Source organism: Chanos chanos, chromosome 4 (genome assembly GCF_902362185.1).
Source record: "Chanos chanos chromosome 4, fChaCha1.1, whole genome shotgun sequence".
NCBI lineage: Eukaryota > Metazoa > Chordata > Actinopteri > Gonorynchiformes > Chanidae > Chanos > Chanos chanos.
In genome coordinates, this window is record NC_044498.1 from 41,768,078 (window position 1) to 41,789,490 (window position 21,413).

Below are 21,413 nucleotides of genomic sequence, written 5' to 3' on the forward strand. Positions count from 1 at the left end.
CGTGAGCCTCCGAACTTTTTATTCAGTGTCACCCCCTGGTGGCCACACAAAATTTTATTTTAAGTACTCAACACAGCATGCATCTATCTCCTAAGTTTCAGGGACATTACTGTGTTATAAGAGCAGTCATTTTTCAGTGTAAGATACAGTTGGGGATTGGAATAATTTCATGAAACAACGCCATTGTCTATCATTGAGCCAAAGATTCTACAACTGCCAAAAAATGCATGGGTAGCAGGAGTTTACAGAGTGAGCATGCCTGTGACTGCAATATTTTTACTGAAAAGTTCTGTTTCCTCTTAACATGACAGTCTAATTACATTCAGAATGTGTGAATAAAATACAGATCTGGCAAACATCTTCAGCTGGAATGATCTGAGCTATGGTATGAACTGATGGTGTGTTATGAAATGGGTTATATCTTGCATTTTCTTTCTGGTAACTGCTTGGAGAACATGCAGGGCACACAGTTTGTCATTTCTGGAAAGTGTTAGATAGCTTTGCCTGATCACACAAGAATTTAAAACTAAACTGCAGCTGCAAAATATTCAAGAGTCAGAGCAATCATTTCATTAAAGAATAATTCTTTGCAAACCAACATAATGTGTCCCTTGAAAGTTTCAGGACCATTTATTCTGTACCGCCCATTAAATTGTCTTGAGAAAAAACAATTTTTTGTTCTTTCTGTTATTATTGTTCTTTCCATTATTATTACATTTTTAAAAGCAAAGCCCACCCTTCTTGACATTCTAACAAGTACAGTAAAAGACTTCAATGAACTTTGGGGAAAATTTGGCTTTGCAATAATTTGATCGTTTAAAGCCTGCAGCTATGGACAAATGTGTTCTAATTTATCACATTTTTATAATTCCCATTGTTTTTTCACATTTTTCATTTGCAACAGAGCAGTACCTTCCTTTTTGCTTGTTAATATGAGCTTAAAAATATGTCTGTATTGCTTTTATACTTTCACCCCTTAAACAATGATGTTCTCCCAGAGGAGGGAGAGGAGGCAGTCAGTTTAAACCTTAAATAAATGAGATGGGTTTTCAAAAAAAAAAAAAAAAAATGAGATAGACATATCAAACACTGAGTCAGTGTTTGATGAGAGGTACTGCAGTGCTGCAGCTGAGAAGACAGCTCAAAACAGAACTGAAATAGAATACATCAAAGAATGTTCTTCACACCTTTTTGGTGCCTATCTCCTTCTACAATAGCTAGATACATGGTACTTGGTACATACCTCTGTATTAGACTGTAGTCTGTTAGTTATTTGCTAATATTTTTTAAGCAATGATCCAAAGCAGCTTTGTTTGGCAAACGATTTTTTTTAACAACATAGACTTACATTGGTCCAGTGTCCAAAAATTCAAACCTCCTCATTGCTTCAGCACCTGCAGTTAATGATGTCACAACAGTCCGCACTGCTCCAGCCATGGTTGGACTGCCTCAAGTAATACATGCAGTACAAATCAACACTCCTGTCACTTTTCATTTCAAACCAGTCAAAATGCCTCTAGATTGACAGATCCCTCCCTCTATCTCCTCCCCCTCCCCGTCTCCTACCTGTCTGACTTAATTACACCCTGTAACCCACCTCGCACCCTGCGATACTGGACTATTAGCCATTCCAAGAGTTAAAAAGAAGTCCGCTGCCCACCGAGCCTTTTCCTACCGCTCTCCCTTCCTCTGGAATGGTTTACCTACAGAAGTTAGGGAGGCAAACTCTCTCTATACCTTTAAAAGCAGACTAAAGACTTATCTATTTTCTCGAAATTATGCATAATATAATTTTGACTGGACTTTGTTATAGACATGTAAAGCCCTTTGAGGCTATAAATAGTGATACTGGGCTCTAAATAAACTTATATTATTATTATTATTATTATTTATTATCTTTGCTTATCACCAGTTCTCTCCCTCCATTTACAGACTATTTTTGGTCAGCTCAGTACAATATAGTAAGGTGTGAGTTGTACAGCAAAGCAAGCCACCTGTTCCCTACAACATCAGGTTTTGCATATGTGAGTCCAGACATCAGTGGGTTATTGCTAAGCCTTGCCTGGCCAGACCTGACAGCAAAACATTAAACAATATGCATATGGATTGCAGGAAATAAAACAAGCTTTGAACAATAAAATGATGATAATCATTACACTTTAGTGTGGATCTGAAAAAAATGACTCATATTTAATCACTGATGCTGAAGCCTTCATATGAGAGCAAAAAGTGTGACAGGAAGCCCCGATCTCCCTGTGAATATGGAGTAGTATTGTGAAGCAATCCATTTCGTTCATCCCTCAGAGAACTGGAAGCTTTCCAACATGAAGAATGTTCCATTATCCCATCACGACCAATTCAGAGCAATGAATAACGCCTTAAGAGCAATCTAAACACCTTGAATCCTTAGCCTAAGTGTAGCTTCAAGATACCTATTTGTACTCGAAGGCCGCCCATGATAACAGGACCTGACAGTCGTTTGTAAAAAAATCAAGGCAGATTTCATGCAACAATGATTCATAGAAACCACGTCTAACATTAAAGTCGTCTCTATGAAACTTCACTTTTACTACATAATCAAGGGTGCCTCTCCCCGTTGACAGGCTATTTTACGATGTAAACCAGTGAGCTAAGCTTTTCTCTGTATCAAGGGCTTTTATGTTGAAATCTGGACAGGAAGTTGTATGAGAAGTCCAGCGCGATAGACTGTATGTGTTTGGGATTTCCCCCTATTTAATATCCTTTTCGACTGCCTCAAGAGAAAAAGAGGAGAGGCTGAAAAGATTGAAGGCCAACCATGTCTGAAACATACGGTAGGGGGGAAAAATCTCGTTTACATGTCCTACTGCCGTTTGTTCGACCGATGTAGCACTGATTTTAGCAGGTGTTCAAGTAACGTTATCTCATCAGATTCGTAGCCAAGTCCGCTGTGCCGCCTATGAAACATTAAATAAATACACTCATGTCCAAGGGTAAATTTTTGCTTACTTGAGAGGAGGCGTAAATGTTTGCTGGCTTTTATTTGCAATATGCATTTTATGAGCAAAGGGAGTGTGCTGTAGAGATAACATAAGAAATACACTAATTTTTATGGCTTAATAGCATGTTTGTTTATCGCACAACAGTCATTTTACGAATATACATGTGCTTTTTTATTTAACGTGACAGGTGCAAGGTGCATATCCATGGTGGATAATAATTTGGAAAATTTACTGCAGGGCAAATCAAGCTATTATGTCCAACAACCATGATGAAAATTGCATTGGGTTGACGCATCATTCTGGACAACAGTTTACCCAGTGAAGGAGACGCCTCCTGTCGGATAGTAGTTCAGCATATATGATCAAGTAGCAAAAAATCACTTTTGTATTATACGAGAGAGGCAGTGTCACACAGATTCGAGAAACAGGCTAAATAAACAAATCATAGGTAGACGGATAGATAGATAGACAGACACACGTTACTGCCAAACATATTAAAAACACTTAAGTCTTTATTCAGCACCAGACCTGATCAATAACTTGATTAGTTAATTAGTTGAAACAGTATTGGCAGTGCTGGGCTAGAGCACTAGTGTGCATTTCTGAGAGCTAACAGGGTAGGAAAATTGGAAAACAACTCTCCCAAACCCATTTGCGTCATGTAAGTACTTATGGTGATATTTGGTTCAATGTTATGGCCATGAAACTTTGTTCACAGATTTCCTGTTTAAGTTCTTGGTCATTGGGAACGCAGGAACCGGAAAATCATGCCTTCTTCACCAGTTCATTGAAAAGAGATGTACGTTATGCTCTTCATCCCTCCAATGATATCTAAGCTTATGTTCCAAAACCAAATTAACAAGCAGAACTAACCACATTCGATTTGATTGATCCCATGAATGCTTGTCAACATTGCCTTCTCTTATTCCCAGTCAAGGATGACTCAAATCACACAATTGGTGTCGAGTTTGGTTCGAAGATCATCAATGTGGTAAACAAGTTTGTCAAGCTCCAGATATGGGACACGGCAGGTCAGGAAAGATTCAGGTGTGTTGCGTTTCATCAAGTAACTGTTTAACTTTGTGTAATGACCTGTCTTTCTTATTTGATCAACCATTTCAAGCCTCTGGTTACTAGAATATGTGGTCATTTATAGTGGTTGAGGCATTGACTATAAAACTGGCTAGATACTCGGTTCTTTGGACAATGAGTGACTAACATTCCACTTACGTGAAGTTGCTGCACGAGCGTAGCTATCAGAATACTTTTGGCTTGGGCAGCATTTTGAAATTAACATCCCCAAGAATGACCTTTCCAGAGGTTTAGTGGATCTGAGGGAGTTGATGGTGCAGAAGTGAACTGCTTATTGAATACCCACCTGCTACATTTTAATTACTTGCTGCAGCTGAAAATAATTCTGAGTAAATGTTCTACAGTGAGAAAACACATCTCTGTAGATAAGATGTTGTTACAGGTTTGAAGATGATGCAGTCGTGCTGTGTTTGAATAGTACCACCCGCACCTTTGTAACAATCAGGCAATGTTTGTTTGATTGCACAGGTCTGTGACACGGAGTTACTACAGAGGGGCAGCTGGAGCTTTGCTTGTGTACGATATAACAAGGTAAGTATTTTGTTATGTAAAGAACTTGCGTATAACATAAGGTAGATACATTTTACTAGACAGAGCAAAATATGGTCTATGGTAGTCCACACGTAGATAAATATGAAATATTTATTCTGTCCTTCATCATTGGTCTGTTTTTTTGTTTGTTCTTTTTCGTCTGTCTTCTGTGGATATCAGATTCAATGCATCTATTTTCTGTGACCTTCTATCTTGTAAGCATTAATTATTGTAGGCTATCATAGATAGGCAGACATAACTGTTTCATTACATTGACATAATATGAGACCCATGTGCAGTGTAAGGAATTTTATTGGAAATTCAGTGTAGAATAAATGAAATTTCTGGCTTATCGGTTTGTGTTACGTCTTTGTTCACTGAAGACGGTGTCATAATCATTCGTTTGACTTCAGAAAGGGCAGTACTATGTCTCTCCTTTGTAACATCAGTTCTTTTCTCAGGCCACTGTGTTTGTCCACATAGAGAGGGAGAACATACATTGCAGAACATTTAGATTATAAAGAAATGCTCCTTCAAATCTCTTTCTATGTACAGCTTTTTCATTCTCTCAAATTTCATTCACTCATTTACCTCCACATACGATTTATGAATGATTTTATTGGAGTCCTGTTGAAACGAACATCCCTTCACGATAAGCATGAAATGAACTTGACTTCACAAATTTAAAGTATTATTGGATTATATTGCACTGGCTTTCACATGCCTGTCTCACTCTCCCTGTTTCCCTCAGCCGGGAGACTTACAATGCTCTGACAAACTGGCTAACCGACGCCAGGATGCTGGCCAGTCAAAACATCGTTATCATCCTGTGTGGGAATAAGAAAGACCTGGATGCCGACAGAGAGGTCACCTTCCTGGAGGCGTCGCGTTTTGCTCAGGAGAACGGTGTGTCTGATGGGCATAACAATAAGCATGAGCTGCAGCATTCAGGGTGTGGGCGTCATTGTTAATAGCACAGTATATAAATGTGACAAGCATGAGTGATCTGCATTAGTATTTTTTTTTATTTATTAGTATTGGGGGGGGGGTTGTAGGAGATGAGAAGCACTTGTGTTAAAAGCTGTGTGGGTTTTTACTCTCGTTGTACACAAGAGGTCACTGTAGGATCTTAAGAGAGCCTGAGTATTCCCATAGGAAGCGTACACTCCTAAATAAGTGAGGGAAACTCAATCTTCCTCTGGAGCACTACTGTGTAGGAAGAGCTTTATTTATTTATTTTTTTTCTAGAACAATCATGTCTTTACAAGATTTGGTGGATCAGTACAGTACCAGTCTTCATTCTGTTTATCAGAACTGTTAATCTTTTCCGGTTTTCATCTCAGTTTTCCCTTTTATCACTTTGATTTTGAATTCTGGTTACCCATGATCCCATAAATCTTCTCCTCACATTACAACCATAGTACTAGCGCTGGACTAGCATGCCCTGGCTCCAGCCCCCTGTGAAGCCAGAGACCTCCTTTTTTAATTACACGAAAAGTTGTGAATGAATGCTTGACCATTGCTTGACAACTGCATTTTCTTCATCTTACACAAACAGTTTACTAACACAGCACATCTCGGACACAATTCTGAATTCTAGATATAAAGCTTAATTCTGTTTTGTTATGTTCAGCTTCAGCGATGTTGACTAAATTCTGAACTGCCAATTGAACTGCTGATTGTGCCATTTCATTTAAATGTGTTCTGTGATTTCTGGGTTGGCTATCTGAATGGAAAGGCATTATAAACTTTGACCAAGCAGACCTACGTGACTGCTTCGCCTTTACTGCTGCAAAAATATTTGATTTAATGGCAAGATGTGAATTGGTGTTTTGATGTATGGGATTTCAGAGCTCATGTTTCTGGAGACCAGTGCACTGACAGGAGAGAATGTGGAGGAAGCTTTTGTGCAGTGTGCTCGGAAGATCCTCAACAAGATAGAATCAGGTATCACTTGCCTTTCGTGGCCTTCAAATTTTAAGGATGTCAACACATTAAAAGTGTTTTTGTTCATTTTTTCATTCATTCATTCACTTTTCAGATTTTACACGCATAAGTTTCACAGTATGCAGCTAGTCCAGAATAAGCTGGCTGCCAGTTAACTGAGAATATTCAATAAAAGTGTAATGGCTTTTCAGTACTTGAATATTCTTCATATTAATTGGACTTCCACCCTTGGAATGCACAAGTATCTATATGTGTATAATGTCTCTTAAAAGGCTGTGGTTAGTGATCAGTTGCTTCTGATTATGTTTTTGCTTCTGCTGTGCTGTTTTCTAGGTGAGCTGGACCCTGAGCGGATGGGTTCTGGGATCCAGTACGGTGACGCAGCGCTCCGGCAGCTGCGGTCACCTCGCAGGGCCCAGGCTGAGAGTGTGCAGGAGTGCGGTTGTTAAAGGCCATACTTGGAGAGCTGAGAACCAAGGTAAAGGGTGGACATTCATTGATATCTTTATAATCGTCTGTTGTAGGTCTTGACTGTGTTTTCTTCTGGTACTCAGAACTTAATCCTCATTATTTTTGGACTCTCCCATATCAAAATACTGTTGTTATGCCACCCAGAATCCTCCCAGTGTTGCACAATAACCCAGGAGCTAACAACGGTTAACAATATTGCACTAGAAATGACCAGGACTAAATTAGGTCACATCAAAAAGGGAAGCATTTATTAAGGAAGATTTACAGTGATCCAAGTGAACAACACAGAACCACAGTTGAAGTAGCAAATGTAGGTGACTGAAAAAATGAATATAAATGTCAAAGAGAAGCATTCCAAGGTAATTACATACTCTGCCAAAATTACTCACAAAAGTGTGGATTAATAAAAAATAAACTTAATGTGCCACCAAAAAATATAAAGAAAGCAGCGATTTGTTCTCATCATCTAGTCACTGGAATGCCACCTTTGTTGACAGATGGTTATTACCATCGCAGATATGAACAATTATCACAGTGTCAGTCAAACTGCACCGAGGAGAAAGAGAAAAGACAATTACATGAATCCAAATTTCTTACATGATAACAAGAGGAGCATGTAATTTTTTTATAAGTGTTCAAAATCAGTAGCAAAGGAAGTGAGATTTTTATACTGACTTGAAATGGGAGTTTAATCTGTCAGGGTTGCACAGCCGAGAATCCTGAGGTCGAGCGGTTCTGCTAGTGGTTGTTTCTTACAGCAGCTGTGTGTCTCTGGCCGAGACCTGCACAAGTCTCTTTCAGCCGCAGATCACACCAGCCACAAGTCTCTTTCAGCCGCAGATCACACCAGCCCTCCAGCACTCCTCCTCTACACCTAGAGATCACTATCTACTCTGCTGCCCATGTGCAGTTAGAAAATAGAGTGAATCTTTTTTGGCTCGGATGTCCAAAACGTTATTTGTGTTGTTCTGATGTGTGAGGAATCTAAAGGTTAATGCCCGTGTAGTCATCTGACGAAAAAGAAATGAACTTGATTAAAATCGAGGTTTAAGCTTTAACTTCACTTTAGGTTTTGGTAAAGTGCGGACTGTGCTCACAGCTAAAGCTGGTCATTTCCAAAAGTTCACCTTAAGCCTGGAGGTTGAACTTCATCCACACATGTGCATGCAGATTCAATTTGAACTCAATTTTAGTTTTGCGAATTACAACAGGGCCTATATTTTCAATGTACAATAAAGATGTTGGACCAAGTGCTGTTTATTAAATACAGTCCTCTTTTTTTAAATATAGCAAAAATAGATGCCAGTCTGTGCTGGCACGTGAATAAGGATCCTCCGTGAGCTTTCTATAATTCTCACAAAATACTACATGTTTTATTATTTCACTTGAATTGTCACAGCCCTGAAAGCCCTTTTGGTTTAGTCTGTTCAATTCTACACCATGGCATCTTCATCAGAAGTCTCTTTCTCGGGACGCTTACTTCCTGAGATATTTCCGTGGATTATAATGGCCAATTCATCCACTTGTCTGTAGATTAGAGGACACTTTCAAATGTCTGCATTGTATTTGGTATTCCTGGAGAGGGAGAGGCACACTTTAAGATTGGGGAGCTATTTTTTTTTCACGCCCTCACACCTCAGGCCAGCTCAAGTTAGATACCACATGCTTGTTAAGCGATGACACAGCAAATCTTGCCGTCACCAAACCCCTCCCTTCAAAACAAACACGAATCCAGGCACACATAGACGCACGGACACACACTTTTACTTGCCTGCAATGTAGGGGAGAGCAAATGCTCTGCTCTTCAAACTTATCAGTTTGATCCTCCACACACACAGCACAGTCCCTGAAAAAAGCACAAAGCAGTGGGTATATTTAACTCTAGACATGCTGTGCCTCTCCCAGAACCTTAGACAGGTTTTCTGAAGTGCCTTATTTGGCTGCACAGGCATGAGAGACATAAATAGAGGGCTGAAGTGTGTGTGTGTGTGTGTGTGTATGTGTGAAGACAGAGGGCTCATAGACAGTTTGTCAAATATGAACAACTTGTGTACATGGCTGTGAGCTTGAAAATGAGAGGCATGAAATACTCAGTAAGTGTAAGCGTTCTGTAAAATGTTCCAGTTATTTTGGGATTTTTTGGGGGATCTTTTTTTTTTTATTTGATTCCAGCTGGATTGCGTTGTGTAACATAGCACACTTATGAAAGGGTGGGATGGATAGTATAGACCTCACCGTTCCTTCGGCCTCTTCAATGGCTCACATAACGTCGCTCAGTTTATGTCCCCTTTGTAAGTGGTAATGTGACATTGAATGCCCTGGACTCAGACTTCTACTTCTGGCTCCAATATTGAGACCCTTCATATCAGCGACATATTATCTTTTCCAGATTGAGATTTTAATTTAAAAGTCACCCTTTCCGATTCCTTGTAACACTGGAGCGGCAGGAGCACTGAGGTTCAATAAAAATGTTTGCTAAAATGATGTTGGGTTTATATTGGAATCTGTATTTATGCAGTCATAAAATGTTGTTATAGGCAGATCTGTATACCATTCCAGATTTGAAACACAAAGTCTATTTATCGCCTGACAAGAAAAAAAAGAGTCAAGGGAACTTTTCAAAATAAAAGTCAAAGTATCTTTTTTTTTTTTTTTTTTTTCCATTTGCGCTGCAAATGTACATGAAACCACTGTTTTTTTTTCCTGTACTTGGGAATGACAAACTCTCTATGTCTGTACCCGGTCCCCAGGTGGACTTGTAAAGACAAAGAGGACGTGTATAGGGAACGCAACGCTGGGCTCTGTGAGGAGGAGCAACTCTTCCTTGACCTCCCTTTGACTTCCATTTGGATAAAACCTTCAGAGAGACCCAGGGAGGCCACTCCGCAAAGGTCTGGCTCACCTCCCAGAATGCTACGGAACAGTTTGTTGTCCCTTCAGGCTGAGCCCAGGATGTTTGTCTGACCTGCTCTACCCAGAAGCTCTGAGGATGGTTAAAGCTTTACCGTTTCATTTTTCAACCGCCTTACCCTCATTACTAAAACCACTGATCAATCCTTTCTCCTCATTTTGTCTTGACGTGTAAATCCCGAATATAGAAATGGTATGAGGACCTTGGAGCATGTAGTACAGACCGTGTTACCGGAACATTTTCGCCACTACCTGAGGAAAGTTTAACAGTTTAATCAGATGCTGTACTTTGCGTTACCTTCAAATAATGGTGGGCTGCACCTCGCTTATCAGTGACGTATATCGTGCTTTCTGTCATTTTCAGACAGACCAATGAGCTGTTTGCTTCTGGCATTATCATATGCTTTTTAATATTTATGCTCTGAAAAACAGTCAGACAATTTGTGTTGTTTGAAACAGTGGGATATCTTGATTTAGGAAGTGACTGCCTTCACTTGGCACAGGTATACCATAGTTTAATGTTCATGTGCACAAAAATATGCATTGTTCAATGCATAAATAATGCTTTATGTTTTATTGTTGTTCAAAATCAGAATTTGGAAACAATGGACCACCTTTGGGCAACTTACTCGGTGAATATTTAGCTTCTGCATAATAAGAAAAAAGAAAATGATCAGTCTTTGATTATTCATTTTACACTGAGCAACACAGTGTACGCACATATAAAAATAGAAGTTTATCTCTTACAAGAAACATTTGTGTGGAATGACAGTTGGTTGAAATTGTTCTCCAAACCAGTAAATGTACAAACATATTTAATGCCCTCTGTCTGAAGAAGCAGTTCCTTTTCTGTACTTTTCAGATGAACCTTACACCAGAACTCTAAACCACATCAGCCCTGTCTTTAGTCCTTTTTCAATTGAAAAAATATCAGTATTTTGCTCTTTTTCGTATTTAGCATCCCTTAATATATAGACAGCATATCTATGTCATACTTAACATACCCTCTTAATTAATGTTTTGAATGTAATGAAATAATTGCATATGATTCGATCATTGAAATGTTCAATGTAACAAAAATTACAATGGGCTTTATGTGGCATAATCATATTTGCATGAAAGAATCTCGCACCCTGAGCACTGGAGTTAACTCAAGGAATGTTTTACGTTTTTTTTGTTTTGTTTTGTTTTGTTTTGAAATATTGGATCCCCTTGTGCTCTTACACCTCTGATTGAGAATTTATTTCCATGGATCAATATGGTTCATTTTGACAATGAAACCTAATGTCAGTGTTAAAAGGTCATTTAATTTATATAACTGCATAGTAAGTATAATGTGTGAAGAGACATTACTGTACTCTGAAGCACTAGTGCAATCCTAAATCAGCCCCGTTTGTTACATATGGAAGGACTTCTAAATTTAGCCTCAGCCAAAAGCTATCCCAAAACTGTTTTTAGTCTCAAAAATATTTTTAAATTAGTTGTGATATGGTTTTTTTTTTCCTCATTGTTTAGAGAAATTACTTAAGAAAGCATGATTACTTGTGATGTCTACTGAGGCATGGTTCGTGTTTAATGTGAAGCAGGAAAAAGACTAATTTGATGTGACTTCATGAAAAAGGATCTGCAATAACTTTGTTGCTCCTGATGGTTTTATTTTTTTTCCCCAAATGAAAGGCTGATCTGAGATGTTATATTCCTGACTGAAGCCATTTCCCAGCAGAGATCATGTATTTGATAGAATAAATTTACCAAAACATTATGTTTCAGTTTTTTATTTTGACAAAGAAAAAGATACATATCATGGTTGCACTTTCCATGACAGCAGGTTAACACCACATTTATGAACAACCATATTCTTCGTCTGAACTTAAGTTATTTACCTATTTCTTTCAACAAAAACACCTCACAGAGTTTTAACGCTTAAAAACACTATCACATTTTGCTAAGCAGCCAAATGCTTTCTGTACTAGGCAACAGTTCAGTTACACAATCAAATACAGATCTCAAGTTTAGCAGGCGACTTTCCAAGCACTTAAACATAATGTAAACACCCTTCAAACCAAAATCCCCTGGTAATAAAACAGACGGAGACGAGATCATTACCCTAATGCTTTAAGAGGCTCGGAAGCAATAATATGGCTTTATAATCATCATAATACAAACATTATGATACACTTTAAGATTACCAAAACTAATGCCAAACACTTCATTTGAAAATATACATACATACTTGTGAAAATACGTCCCATTTCTTATAAAATATTCATAGTATCTTTAAATTTTCATTGGTGATTTCTCATAATTTTAGTAAATAGGAATGTTGTGATGAAATAATACCTGAAAAAAGTGAACACTCAGAGGTGAAATTAGTATGTCTACTAATAAGGGCAGTTATGGATCTGCTGCTTCAACCTTGCAGTTCAAAATTTTACTTTAACTTCTGTTATCCTGTGCTTAATATTGAAATACTTACAGCATTAGTTTGCAGCAGTTAACAAAAAATATCAGCAACAACAACAACAACAAAAAAAGGATTCAAGGAGATTACTTGGTTTTGGCCACTTATTATCATGAATACACTTATTATTCTGTGTATACGTAATGAAGTAGAATGGACGAAAGGGATACAACAGAAAATGTATTTAAATTTTGGAATAAATTGTGCCCATAGTATACTCTGTAGACAGTTCACTGGAAAGGACCCATGGTAATTTTTAAAGTAAACTGAATTTTAAATATCTAGGTGACAGGAAATAGATTAACAACTTCTGAAACCACTATATCAACAAGCAGTTTAAATTTACTACTTATTATAATCATACAGAAAATTAAACAAATGCACTAACCCTGGATAAAATATGTACATTTAAATGAAACGTCAATTTACAGGAAAGTTATTTCAAGTTATAAAGCAAAAATATTTTGTGTTGCAGTCATTTCACAACTGGACGTTAAAGTAGTTTCTGGACTTTTAAAAATTCAAAATTTAACAATAAAAATATTGGAGGATTACACCAAAATATATTTTAGATTCCTTCATGGAAAATTCATGATTAAAAACATCATGTGTTTCAGTGTTATGGCGTAAGATGAACTTTAAATTATTTTCAGACAGAATAAATTCCATTCCTTCTGTCATGTTTTTGTTCTGTTTTCTTACTAAATAGAGATTCCATTGCATATTTTGGTTCTGGTCTTATGACTGACCAATGAGCAGTGGCCATGTCAGTTGTGAGGCAGAATAATTGCACAGTTATTAAATCTATGCTATTAAATTATGTTTAACAGGGAGCCAGTAAAATATCATCAATTATATCTCAGTCAAAGCACTGAAAAATGTAACATTGTCCTTGACGACAATAAGTCCATTGTCCGTAACAGCAAGTCATGGAAATCTCCAAAAGCTAAGTCGGTGTGACTTGACATATTTACCTATTTTGATTTACCTGTGTCTTTGCACTGTTCTCACTCAGACCTGGCTGAAAAGCAGCGCATATATTCAGTCATCCAGGGGTCATACTCTGAAACAAGCTTGGTCCTATTCATTTTCTCTCGGTCGACAGACCGTGGCTGTCTTTTATCAGTTCTCTTCATCTGCTTCTCCACCTCTCTTCTGGTTTTTGCACGCAATGCCGACTCATGTATCTGTATGTTAAAACAAAATGTCTCATATGTAAAATTAAACTGATGGATCAGTCATGTCTATTCCATACACTTAGAGGAGTAACTGTTTTGCCCTATAACTTCAACAAAACGCAGCACTCATGAACTTAAAGAACACTAATGGACCTAAGAGCTTAATCATAACAACACTGAAAGAACACTGCAAAATCATAACAACAGTACAACTATGCAATCTAATCTGTAAATCATTACATTATATTCGTGGGTAATTGTAGGTAAATCCTAAATGCAAGAGCCAGAGATTACCACATAAATACCTTTTTAAGTTCTATCACTAAACTTTAGTAAGAACAGTCCAAAAATGTTGTGAACAGCAATATTGTTTTTTTTTTTTTAACTCACCTCACTGGTAGATGCAGCTGGGCATACATTGTGGGTCTTTTTAGACGCCATGTCTGCCTGTCTTTCACCTGAACCATACAAGGCAAAGGGATGTCTGTTCTCTTTGTCAGTGTCCTTGATTGTATGAACATGGGCCTTTAGTCTGCTTGGCTTTCGGGAATGGCGAGGTTTACTCTTTGGCTTGCTCTGGGAACTGGGCTCGGTCTCTGGGTCAGTGATTAATGGCTCCTCTCTGTTTGTCTCCTCTCCCCTCTCCTGGTTATCTGGCTCAGGACCTTCAGGAGCTGGTCCATGTTGATATGAAATGTCATTCATTTTATACAGCATTCTAGAGTAATAGCTAAGATTTCAACTACATTTCTAAGTGCTTTTGCTTTTTTTTTATCTCTCCCCACTAAAATAGTCCCCACTAATTCCTTTTATCTACTATCTGAGTTCAAAATCTAGTGTTGTAAAGGGCATTGTGTTACTCCTAGATGTTTATCGAACACTGACCTTACATGTTGGTAATACTGTAAAAGTTACAATTCTGTAAGTTTAGGAATAACCATTTGGCCTCACAATCTGTATAGAGCCTTTTAATTTATTAATTAGTGGAAGACACGAAGTCTTTTCAAAAAGGCTTCCAAAATGTGATAGAGTATATAACAAAGACATATCTTTGACAATATCACCACCAACTTTTTTCCCAAATAGGACACTAATCGGCTTTATCTTAAAAAAATCCAACCTAGAGATTATGTTCAGAGAGGCTTAGTAGGATTATATACTTTCTAGTTACTTGTGATGATGAAAACATGATATGGTACAACTGTCAACTTGCTCAACCCATCACGCAGATGTAACATTTGATTTATCCTGGCCTTGAACGTGACTAGACCTTGCCACGGTCAAGTACAATTTACATCTGTAACATCCATTTGTAATGTAGCTCTGTGTACCCAGAGGCATATGTCGTGCGATCCCCCTGAATATGTGGGGGTTCGAGGACAAAAGCAGATGCGTTTGTATCTGTATATCAGACTTTAAACGACATAATACGGGGGGAAAGCTGCCCCATAGAATAAAAACATACTTGAAACATTCTGTTTTGTTGTTGTTTGTTACCTATGACTGAACATGTTGCCGGAGCTGCGACCTCCACCTCGCGCTCGCCTGCATTTACTTCGGGTGCAGTGTTCGGTATTCCTGCTGGTGATTCAGTCTCCTTGGCATGTCGTGGAGGTGTGTCGTCCTTGGACCTCAAAGGTTCAACCTTATTCCTACCGAGAGGAGTTGATTTACCGCTTGACTCCGTGTCACTGCCGCCTCCTTCCCAAAACCAAGGATTGTGGGTTTGCTCTAACAGTCTTCGCGTTAGTCTGTATTTCAGCAATTCCTCATAACATTTTGCGTATGTTTCCCATTTAGGATCCTTGAACTTCTTCATGTATTCCGACCTAATCCGCTTTGTCACCATTTTTCTGATGCTGATATGGTCCACAACTGATTCACGCTGCCAACGAACACATTAAAAATGTGGAAAAAATTAATGGGTAAAAACATTAGTCGTCACATAACAACTGGAATTAAATGTGCTTTTCTGTAACGCGTGCTAAACTTTCTTGTAAACAAATTGCCACGTTACAAACCAACGACCAGACATTCTGTCATAACAATATTAAATAACCATTTCTGATTGAATTTAGGTTTCTTCTGTTCATTTCTGTCAGTCATCCCGCCAGACATTTAAACCAAAACAGAAGCAGGAGTTTCGAGCGCTTGCTGGAGAAGAAACCAATCGCTGAACAGCTAAGCATGGCGGACCTCTACCACACCCTCTGTATCCGCCTACTACAGACATGGCGTCATTCATCATCTTTGAATCGCTTGGATTATTTGCTTAAATGCAACGCGTATTGGATTAGTAAAGTTACGCCTTGTTTTTTAACAGGCAATTTAAGATAACCAACAAACCACAGATGCGTGTCGACGAGATGTTGAACGATAATCTACCTTTTTAATTGTCACCTTGTCCGTCCACAGTACCCTGCTTAAAAGATTATTGAGGAAAGGCTGCTTTTCGTATGTGCAGCTATGGAACTAAAATCATGTGCTGAAAAAAAAAAGCTGTTGGAAGCACGCTGTGGGAGTTTGAATGTCCGTAATATCAATCATATCTGAATATCATTATCGGGTTTGGGCGATTTATCTAGGTTTCGCTTACCAATAGTCTACAGACAGATCCGCCATTACTTTAGAGTTGCCTACATTACTCTACAAATACACGACGTCGTGACAGTTATGTTAAATGTAGTCCGTCACATGTTTAAGTATTACAGACCACAGTTTGGCTACTTACAGGTACGATTTACAAACGGAATCGCATAAGAACGGAGGGGGATTTTCTTCATGCCTAGTGGATCTTTAACCAAGCATCGAGTACTTTCCTTTAAGCTCCTCCCATTGGTGAAAGGTTTGAAGCGACACCAGGTTGCAGTTGCGCTCACTGGGACCAAAATACGCTCTATTTAGACATAGGCTACAATTGTAACGTTTCTCCTCAGTGCAATTTCGTCGAAAGCACAGAGAATGAAAGTTACATTATGATAGCGTTTTGTATACAGTTCTGATTCTTCTTTGTGTTTTGAGTAGAACTTTGTTTTGTGGAATTACAGTAATAAAAACACATGCAACTTACTTAGGATTGATTAGCCGGGAGATCATGATGTTGCATACATTGTAGAATCATGTAACTTGATGTAATATAAAGAGTTTTGCCAGAATTTACTGAAAAAAACAACGCTGTAATTTTATTAAACACACAGATCGATGCATGTAGACTCACTATATCTCGTTTGCAGATTCCAAACAAACACGTTACTATTCCCTTATACCCCCAACTTGAATGACCGACTAGAGTGGAATATAATCCATGTCTTCGTAGTGAGTCCAGTTACATCTAAACGGAGAAGCGGACTAAGCACATTCCAGTCAAATCGAGTGTGGATATCAGTTTCCATCCCTCTTAAGTTGAGCACAGTATAGGAAGTGAAACAGATAGAAATTAATTAAGGGACACTACTTGCCTCAAAGAGAGCGGTGGACTAAAGCCAACGGATGTTAGCTGCTGCTGGCACCTGTGTGAAAGGGCTCGGCAAATGCGAGTGTGTATGCTCTACAGCCAACAAGGGTGACTTATGTGCGACATATCTTGTCGTACTTCAGTCATGAAACTGTTCAGTTCTGTTTCGGTTTCCACTGATCTTGTCTCCACCGAACATCTGCAGCATAAATAGTACTTCTTCATGTCAGTAGAGGCGTGGATGACTTTGGAGGCTGTTAGTGGATGAATTAGCTGTGCTGCGTTCGTCATCGACAATTCTGAATTAATTGTATGGAATGTTCCCCCTTGAGATAGAGGTACATGCCACAAGAATTTTGGACTGTAAAGCTCTTAAAGAGCGCCAGGGTGAAAACACGATTGACGCTTAAAGCTGTGTTATTGGGTACCTGAACTTTATAGCAGAGTTGCTTTGAAATTTGTGAATGTATCATGAAACTGACAAATATTCCTAATATGAAAACTGCTAGAGTGTAGTTCGGGTGAAGCCCATTGTGTTTTCCTTTACAGTAAACCGCAAAGAAAGTAAATGGTATGCGTCAAATGAAACTAATGTCATAGCATGTCCATGCAATACACACACCACAGACACATCTCAAAAATACCAAATAATGGACTTTAATAAATTAATATGTATGTACATTTTACATTCTCATGTTGGGTAACGTGGCATGTCGATCTTGTGATTTTTGAGGTTCATTTTTGTAGCACGTTGTAACACATTGTTACAATGTAACTTCGCACCAGGACTGTCCCTTGACAACAGTGTGTTCCATTATTTCGCGCCTCATGGCAAGTAGACGCAAATACTGACAACGATGAGTTTAGAAGCATTTGCGGTGGACAATGCTTGGGCCTGCTTCATCGTATTCCTGCTTGCTGATCCACATCTGCTGGAAGGTGGACAGGGAAGCCAAGATGGAGCCACCGATCCATACAGAGTACTTACGCTCAGGTGGGGCAATGATCTGAAATAAGACGCAAAAGAACACTTATTAGACATTAACTAATTTAGTGACTGTACCTTTCATGTTTTGACTGCGAAGAACTTCGCTAAAAAGTCGTTTAAAGAAAGTCGTTTAAAAGATCGTTACCTTGATCTTCATTGTGCTGGGGGCCAAGGCAGTGATCTCCTTCTGCATACGGTCAGCAATACCAGGGTACATAGTGGTACCACCAGACAGGACATTGTTGGCATACAGGTCCTTCCTGATGTCAATGTCGCACTTCATGATGCTGTTGTAGGCAGTCTCGTGAATACCAGCAGACTCCATACCTGTTCAGGTAAAATAAATCTCACTGCTTGAAATGCACACCTTGTAAATCGACACAATTTGCGTTACGTGGAATTCGTCGTTTTACGCACCAATGAAAGAGGGCTGGAAGAGAGTCTCTGGGCAACGGAAACGCTCGTTACCAATGGTGATGACCTGGCCGTCGGGAAGCTCATAGCTCTTCTCCAGGGAGGAGGAGGAGGCAGCGGTGGCCATCTCGTTTTCGAAGTCCAGAGCCACATAGCACAACTTCTCCTTGATGTCACGGACAATCTCACGCTCGGCTGCAAAAGTGAAGTATAGAGTTTACTATCCATGGTAAGTGAGACGCGAGTTGCTATTGCACCTGGCGCAAGATGTTTCCATAGCTGTTGGTGACAGTAGGGTGTGTGCGCAGAGCATATCGCATACTTCACATAACGTGGGAAACCTTACCAGTTGTGACAAAAGAGTAGCCACGCTCAGTCAGGATCTTCATGAGGTAGTCGGTCAGATCGCGACCAGCCAGATCCAGACGCATGATGGCATGGGGCAGGGCGTAACCCTCATAGATGGGGACGTTGTGGGTGACACCATCACCAGAGTCCAGCACAATACCTTAAGTACAGTAAAACGTGTTAAGTCGCCCCCCCGACGGTCGCAAAAGAATATGTGTATTTGTGTCACAATGCATAAAATAATGCAAATGTTATTGGAACTGGAACTTATCCAGTTATAAAAGTTTTCCTATCTGGTACTGGTAACGCTCAAACGCTCATTAAAGTGCGCGCTGTGTCTTACCAGTGGTACGACCGGAAGCGTACAGGGACAGCACAGCCTGGATGGCCACATACATGGCTGGGACGTTGAAGGTCTCGAACATGATCTGGGTCATCTTCTCACGGTTAGCCTTGGGGTTCAGGGGAGCCTCAGTCAGGAGGGTAGGGTGCTCCTCAGGGGCAACACGCAGCTCGTTGTAGAAGGTGTGGTGCCAGATCTTCTCCATATCGTCCCAGTTGGTAATGATACCATGCTCGATGGGGTACTTCAGAGTGAGGATACCCCTCTTGCTCTGAGCTTCATCTCCTACGTAGGAATCCTTCTGACCCATACCCACCATGACACCCTGGGAGAGGGAAAATATGGATTAACATGTCGCAGTCGTGGAACGTTATGTAAAACGACTTTGTTCTTAGACTGCATGTCTGAGCCATATCTACATACCTGGTGACGAGGGCGACCAACGATAGAGGGGAAGACAGCCCTGGGGGCGTCATCACCGGCGAAGCCAGCCTTCACCAGACCTGAACCGTTGTCGCACACCAAAGCGGTAGTCTCGTCGTCGTCACACATCTTGATGGGCTCTGAAAACAAGAATTATTCAACAGGTGGTTCGTTACAACTACAGTGAAGTAACTTGACGTAATTCTACCAAACACACGCCGTATTCTTAGACATAATGTGTGGAGCACAGAGACGCTTTAACAAATGAAATAAACGATGTTATTAAGAGTAATTAAGCCTCGATGGGCTTTACAACAATTATGTTTGTGAACTCACGCCACCATAAGATAAACAACTGGCCGTATTCTTGAACACAATGTTCATTTTATTATTGGTCTACTCACAGTCTTAAAATAGTGGGTTAGAATTTCAGTCATATTGTTAAGACTACACAATTTGGAAATGAATAATAACTATTAACATTTTATTTATTACAGCTCCGAATGATATTTTTTGTCTGTCTTGGCATTTATGCAGTGTAACTGAAATGTCTGGAGAAAATATTAATTATCCGTTTGTTTAAGTTTTTCCGTGTTGTTAAATAATAACATGACTTGGATTGTCATTCTTTGGAGGGAGTATTTTAATTAAGATGTCCACATGACATCTGATTTTGAAGTTTGTCATTGAATGATGCGGCTAATTAAGAGTAAAACAAACACCAACTATGGCAGCTTCTCTGTCAGGCCTCTCTATCTATCATGTTTTGTTGAAACCCAGGGTCCTTACCTTTCCTGGTGCCTTCTCAGAAGAAGCTCAGAGTGCAGAACTCAACCGCTGCTGGGTCCAGCTACAGCTTGTCACCGACCCTCGGGTACCTTATATACCAATCGCCTTTAGTTTTTTCCTCCTCGCCCACCGTTGAAGACGTCTATGTACTCCATTGGAATTTTTCCCAGCCTTCATCCATATTAGGCTCTTCAAGGGTGAACGAGGGGGACCTCATAGTCGAGCTGACAGTCTCCCCCGTATCGAAGTGTGCATGACTGTCCATATAAGGCGTGTTAGTCATGATTCTAAGCCATGGCACTCAAGCCGTATATGGGATGCGGCAATTTGTTGAGCACTTTCTTCCCACATGGTGCGTCTTACTACGGTTGCTTGTCGGATTTTCCAATGTAAGTCATTCTTTTAGCATGTTGGAAAACGTTTTCCACCGATGGACGAGGTTGGTGGCTCTGAGACTGTCACTGTAAACCTGAGGCTTTCACCTGCAGAAAGGTAGCGAAGTGGCGTGTGTGCCATCCCTTCATTCAGTCAGTCTCGCACGAAATGCGTAGAATACTACTTATGCAAACTTGAAGATGTCTAACAAGTACTTACTTTGTTAGGAACATTTGTTCCCGTTCATCAAAATCCATTGTATTTTTGTCTCCTTTAAGGGTCGAAAGAAAAAATTGAGCAAGGTATGACTTTTTGTCCCTCTGATTTACAGAGAGATTTGTGTTTACTTATCAACATCTTTGTTTAAGTTTCTATTTCCGAGGGACGAGCAGGAAAGAAATCCAGATAATCATTAAGGACACATTAAATGACATTTGTCGGTGCGTGAGGCTGGGGTAGTTTCTTTTGTTTTTAAAAAAAATCTACATCTTCGCAGAGCCTCATTGAAAAATACAACCATAACATGAATCTGCAATATTTGACTCCCATCCAGAATGAAAATAAAACTGTTAAAGTGTAAAACAGGCACTAAAATGTTTTTCGGAATTTGCCAACATGTTCTTTTTTTCAATAGTGTTGAAACTAGACCACAACTTAAAAAATGCAGACAACCGTCATTATGATATACGCGCACACAGACACACACAC

General features: G+C 39.4%; 3 protein-coding genes across 4 annotated transcripts; 1 reads left to right on the forward strand and 2 right to left on the reverse strand.

The window, feature by feature from the left end:
• Positions 1 to 2,747: 2,747 nt before the first annotated feature.
• rab4a (RAB4a, member RAS oncogene family) lies at positions 2,748 to 10,372 on the forward strand. Its single transcript, XM_030771339.1, has 8 exons — positions 2,748 to 2,813; positions 3,700 to 3,780; positions 3,914 to 4,028; positions 4,542 to 4,604; positions 5,356 to 5,510; positions 6,456 to 6,551; positions 6,885 to 7,029; positions 9,773 to 10,372. Exons 1-7 carry the CDS (start codon positions 2,798 to 2,800, stop codon positions 6,998 to 7,000), a joined length of 642 nt encoding a protein of 213 aa, XP_030627199.1. The 5' UTR covers positions 2,748 to 2,797; the 3' UTR covers positions 7,001 to 7,029; positions 9,773 to 10,372.
• A 3,028-nt stretch (positions 10,373 to 13,400) lies between these two features.
• On the reverse strand, positions 13,401 to 15,420 carry ccsapb (centriole, cilia and spindle-associated protein b). Its single transcript, XM_030772333.1, has 3 exons — positions 15,069 to 15,420; positions 13,962 to 14,245; positions 13,401 to 13,580 (listed from the first exon to the last, which is right to left on the reverse strand). Exons 1-3 carry the CDS (start codon positions 15,418 to 15,420, stop codon positions 13,401 to 13,403), a joined length of 816 nt encoding a protein of 271 aa, XP_030628193.1.
• Positions 15,421 to 17,888: 2,468 nt separating this feature from the next.
• Positions 17,889 to 19,670, reverse strand: acta1b (actin alpha 1, skeletal muscle b). Of its 2 annotated transcripts, none has more exons than XM_030771080.1 (6): positions 19,542 to 19,670; positions 19,119 to 19,314; positions 18,774 to 18,935; positions 18,431 to 18,622; positions 18,159 to 18,340; positions 17,889 to 18,032 (listed from the first exon to the last, which is right to left on the reverse strand). In XM_030771080.1, the coding sequence occupies exons 1-6, from the start codon at positions 19,668 to 19,670 to the stop codon at positions 17,889 to 17,891; spliced, it is 1,005 nt and encodes a 334-aa protein (XP_030626940.1). The 2 variants fall into 2 exon arrangements, with proteins under 2 accessions (XP_030626940.1, XP_030626939.1); XM_030771079.1 differs by having other exon boundaries at positions 19,119 to 19,443.
• Between the last annotated feature and the right edge of the window lie 1,743 nt (positions 19,671 to 21,413).

What these genes read in the sequence shown, in the direction of transcription:
- rab4a (XM_030771339.1), top strand. An exon ending in CTTGTGTACGATATAACAAG is followed by an intron (nt 4,605 to 5,355) that starts GTAAGTATTTTG and finishes TGTTTCCCTCAG; the next exon opens with CCGGGAGACTTACAATGCTC. An exon ending in GCGTTTTGCTCAGGAGAACG is followed by an intron (nt 5,511 to 6,455) that starts GTGTGTCTGATG and finishes ATGGGATTTCAG; the next exon opens with AGCTCATGTTTCTGGAGACC.
- ccsapb (XM_030772333.1), bottom strand. Translation starts at nt 15,420, where the DNA reads ATGGTGACAAAGCGGATTAGGTCGGAATACATGAAGAAGTTCAAGGAT. An exon ending in GGCAACATGTTCAGTCATAG is followed by an intron (nt 14,246 to 15,068) that starts GTAACAAACAAC and finishes AACATGGACCAG; the next exon opens with CTCCTGAAGGTCCTGAGCCA. An exon ending in CAGCTGCATCTACCAGTGAG is followed by an intron (nt 13,581 to 13,961) that starts GTGAGTTAAAAA and finishes TTTAACATACAG; the next exon opens with ATACATGAGTCGGCATTGCG.
- acta1b (XM_030771079.1), bottom strand. Translation starts at nt 19,670, where the DNA reads ATGTGTGACGACGACGAGACTACCGCTTTGGTGTGCGACAACGGTTCA. An exon ending in TTGGTCGCCCTCGTCACCAG is followed by an intron (nt 19,444 to 19,541) that starts GTATGTAGATAT and finishes TCCCTCTCCCAG; the next exon opens with GGTGTCATGGTGGGTATGGG. An exon ending in CTACTCTTTTGTCACAACTG is followed by an intron (nt 18,623 to 18,773) that starts GTAAGGTTTCCC and finishes TCACTTTTGCAG; the next exon opens with CCGAGCGTGAGATTGTCCGT.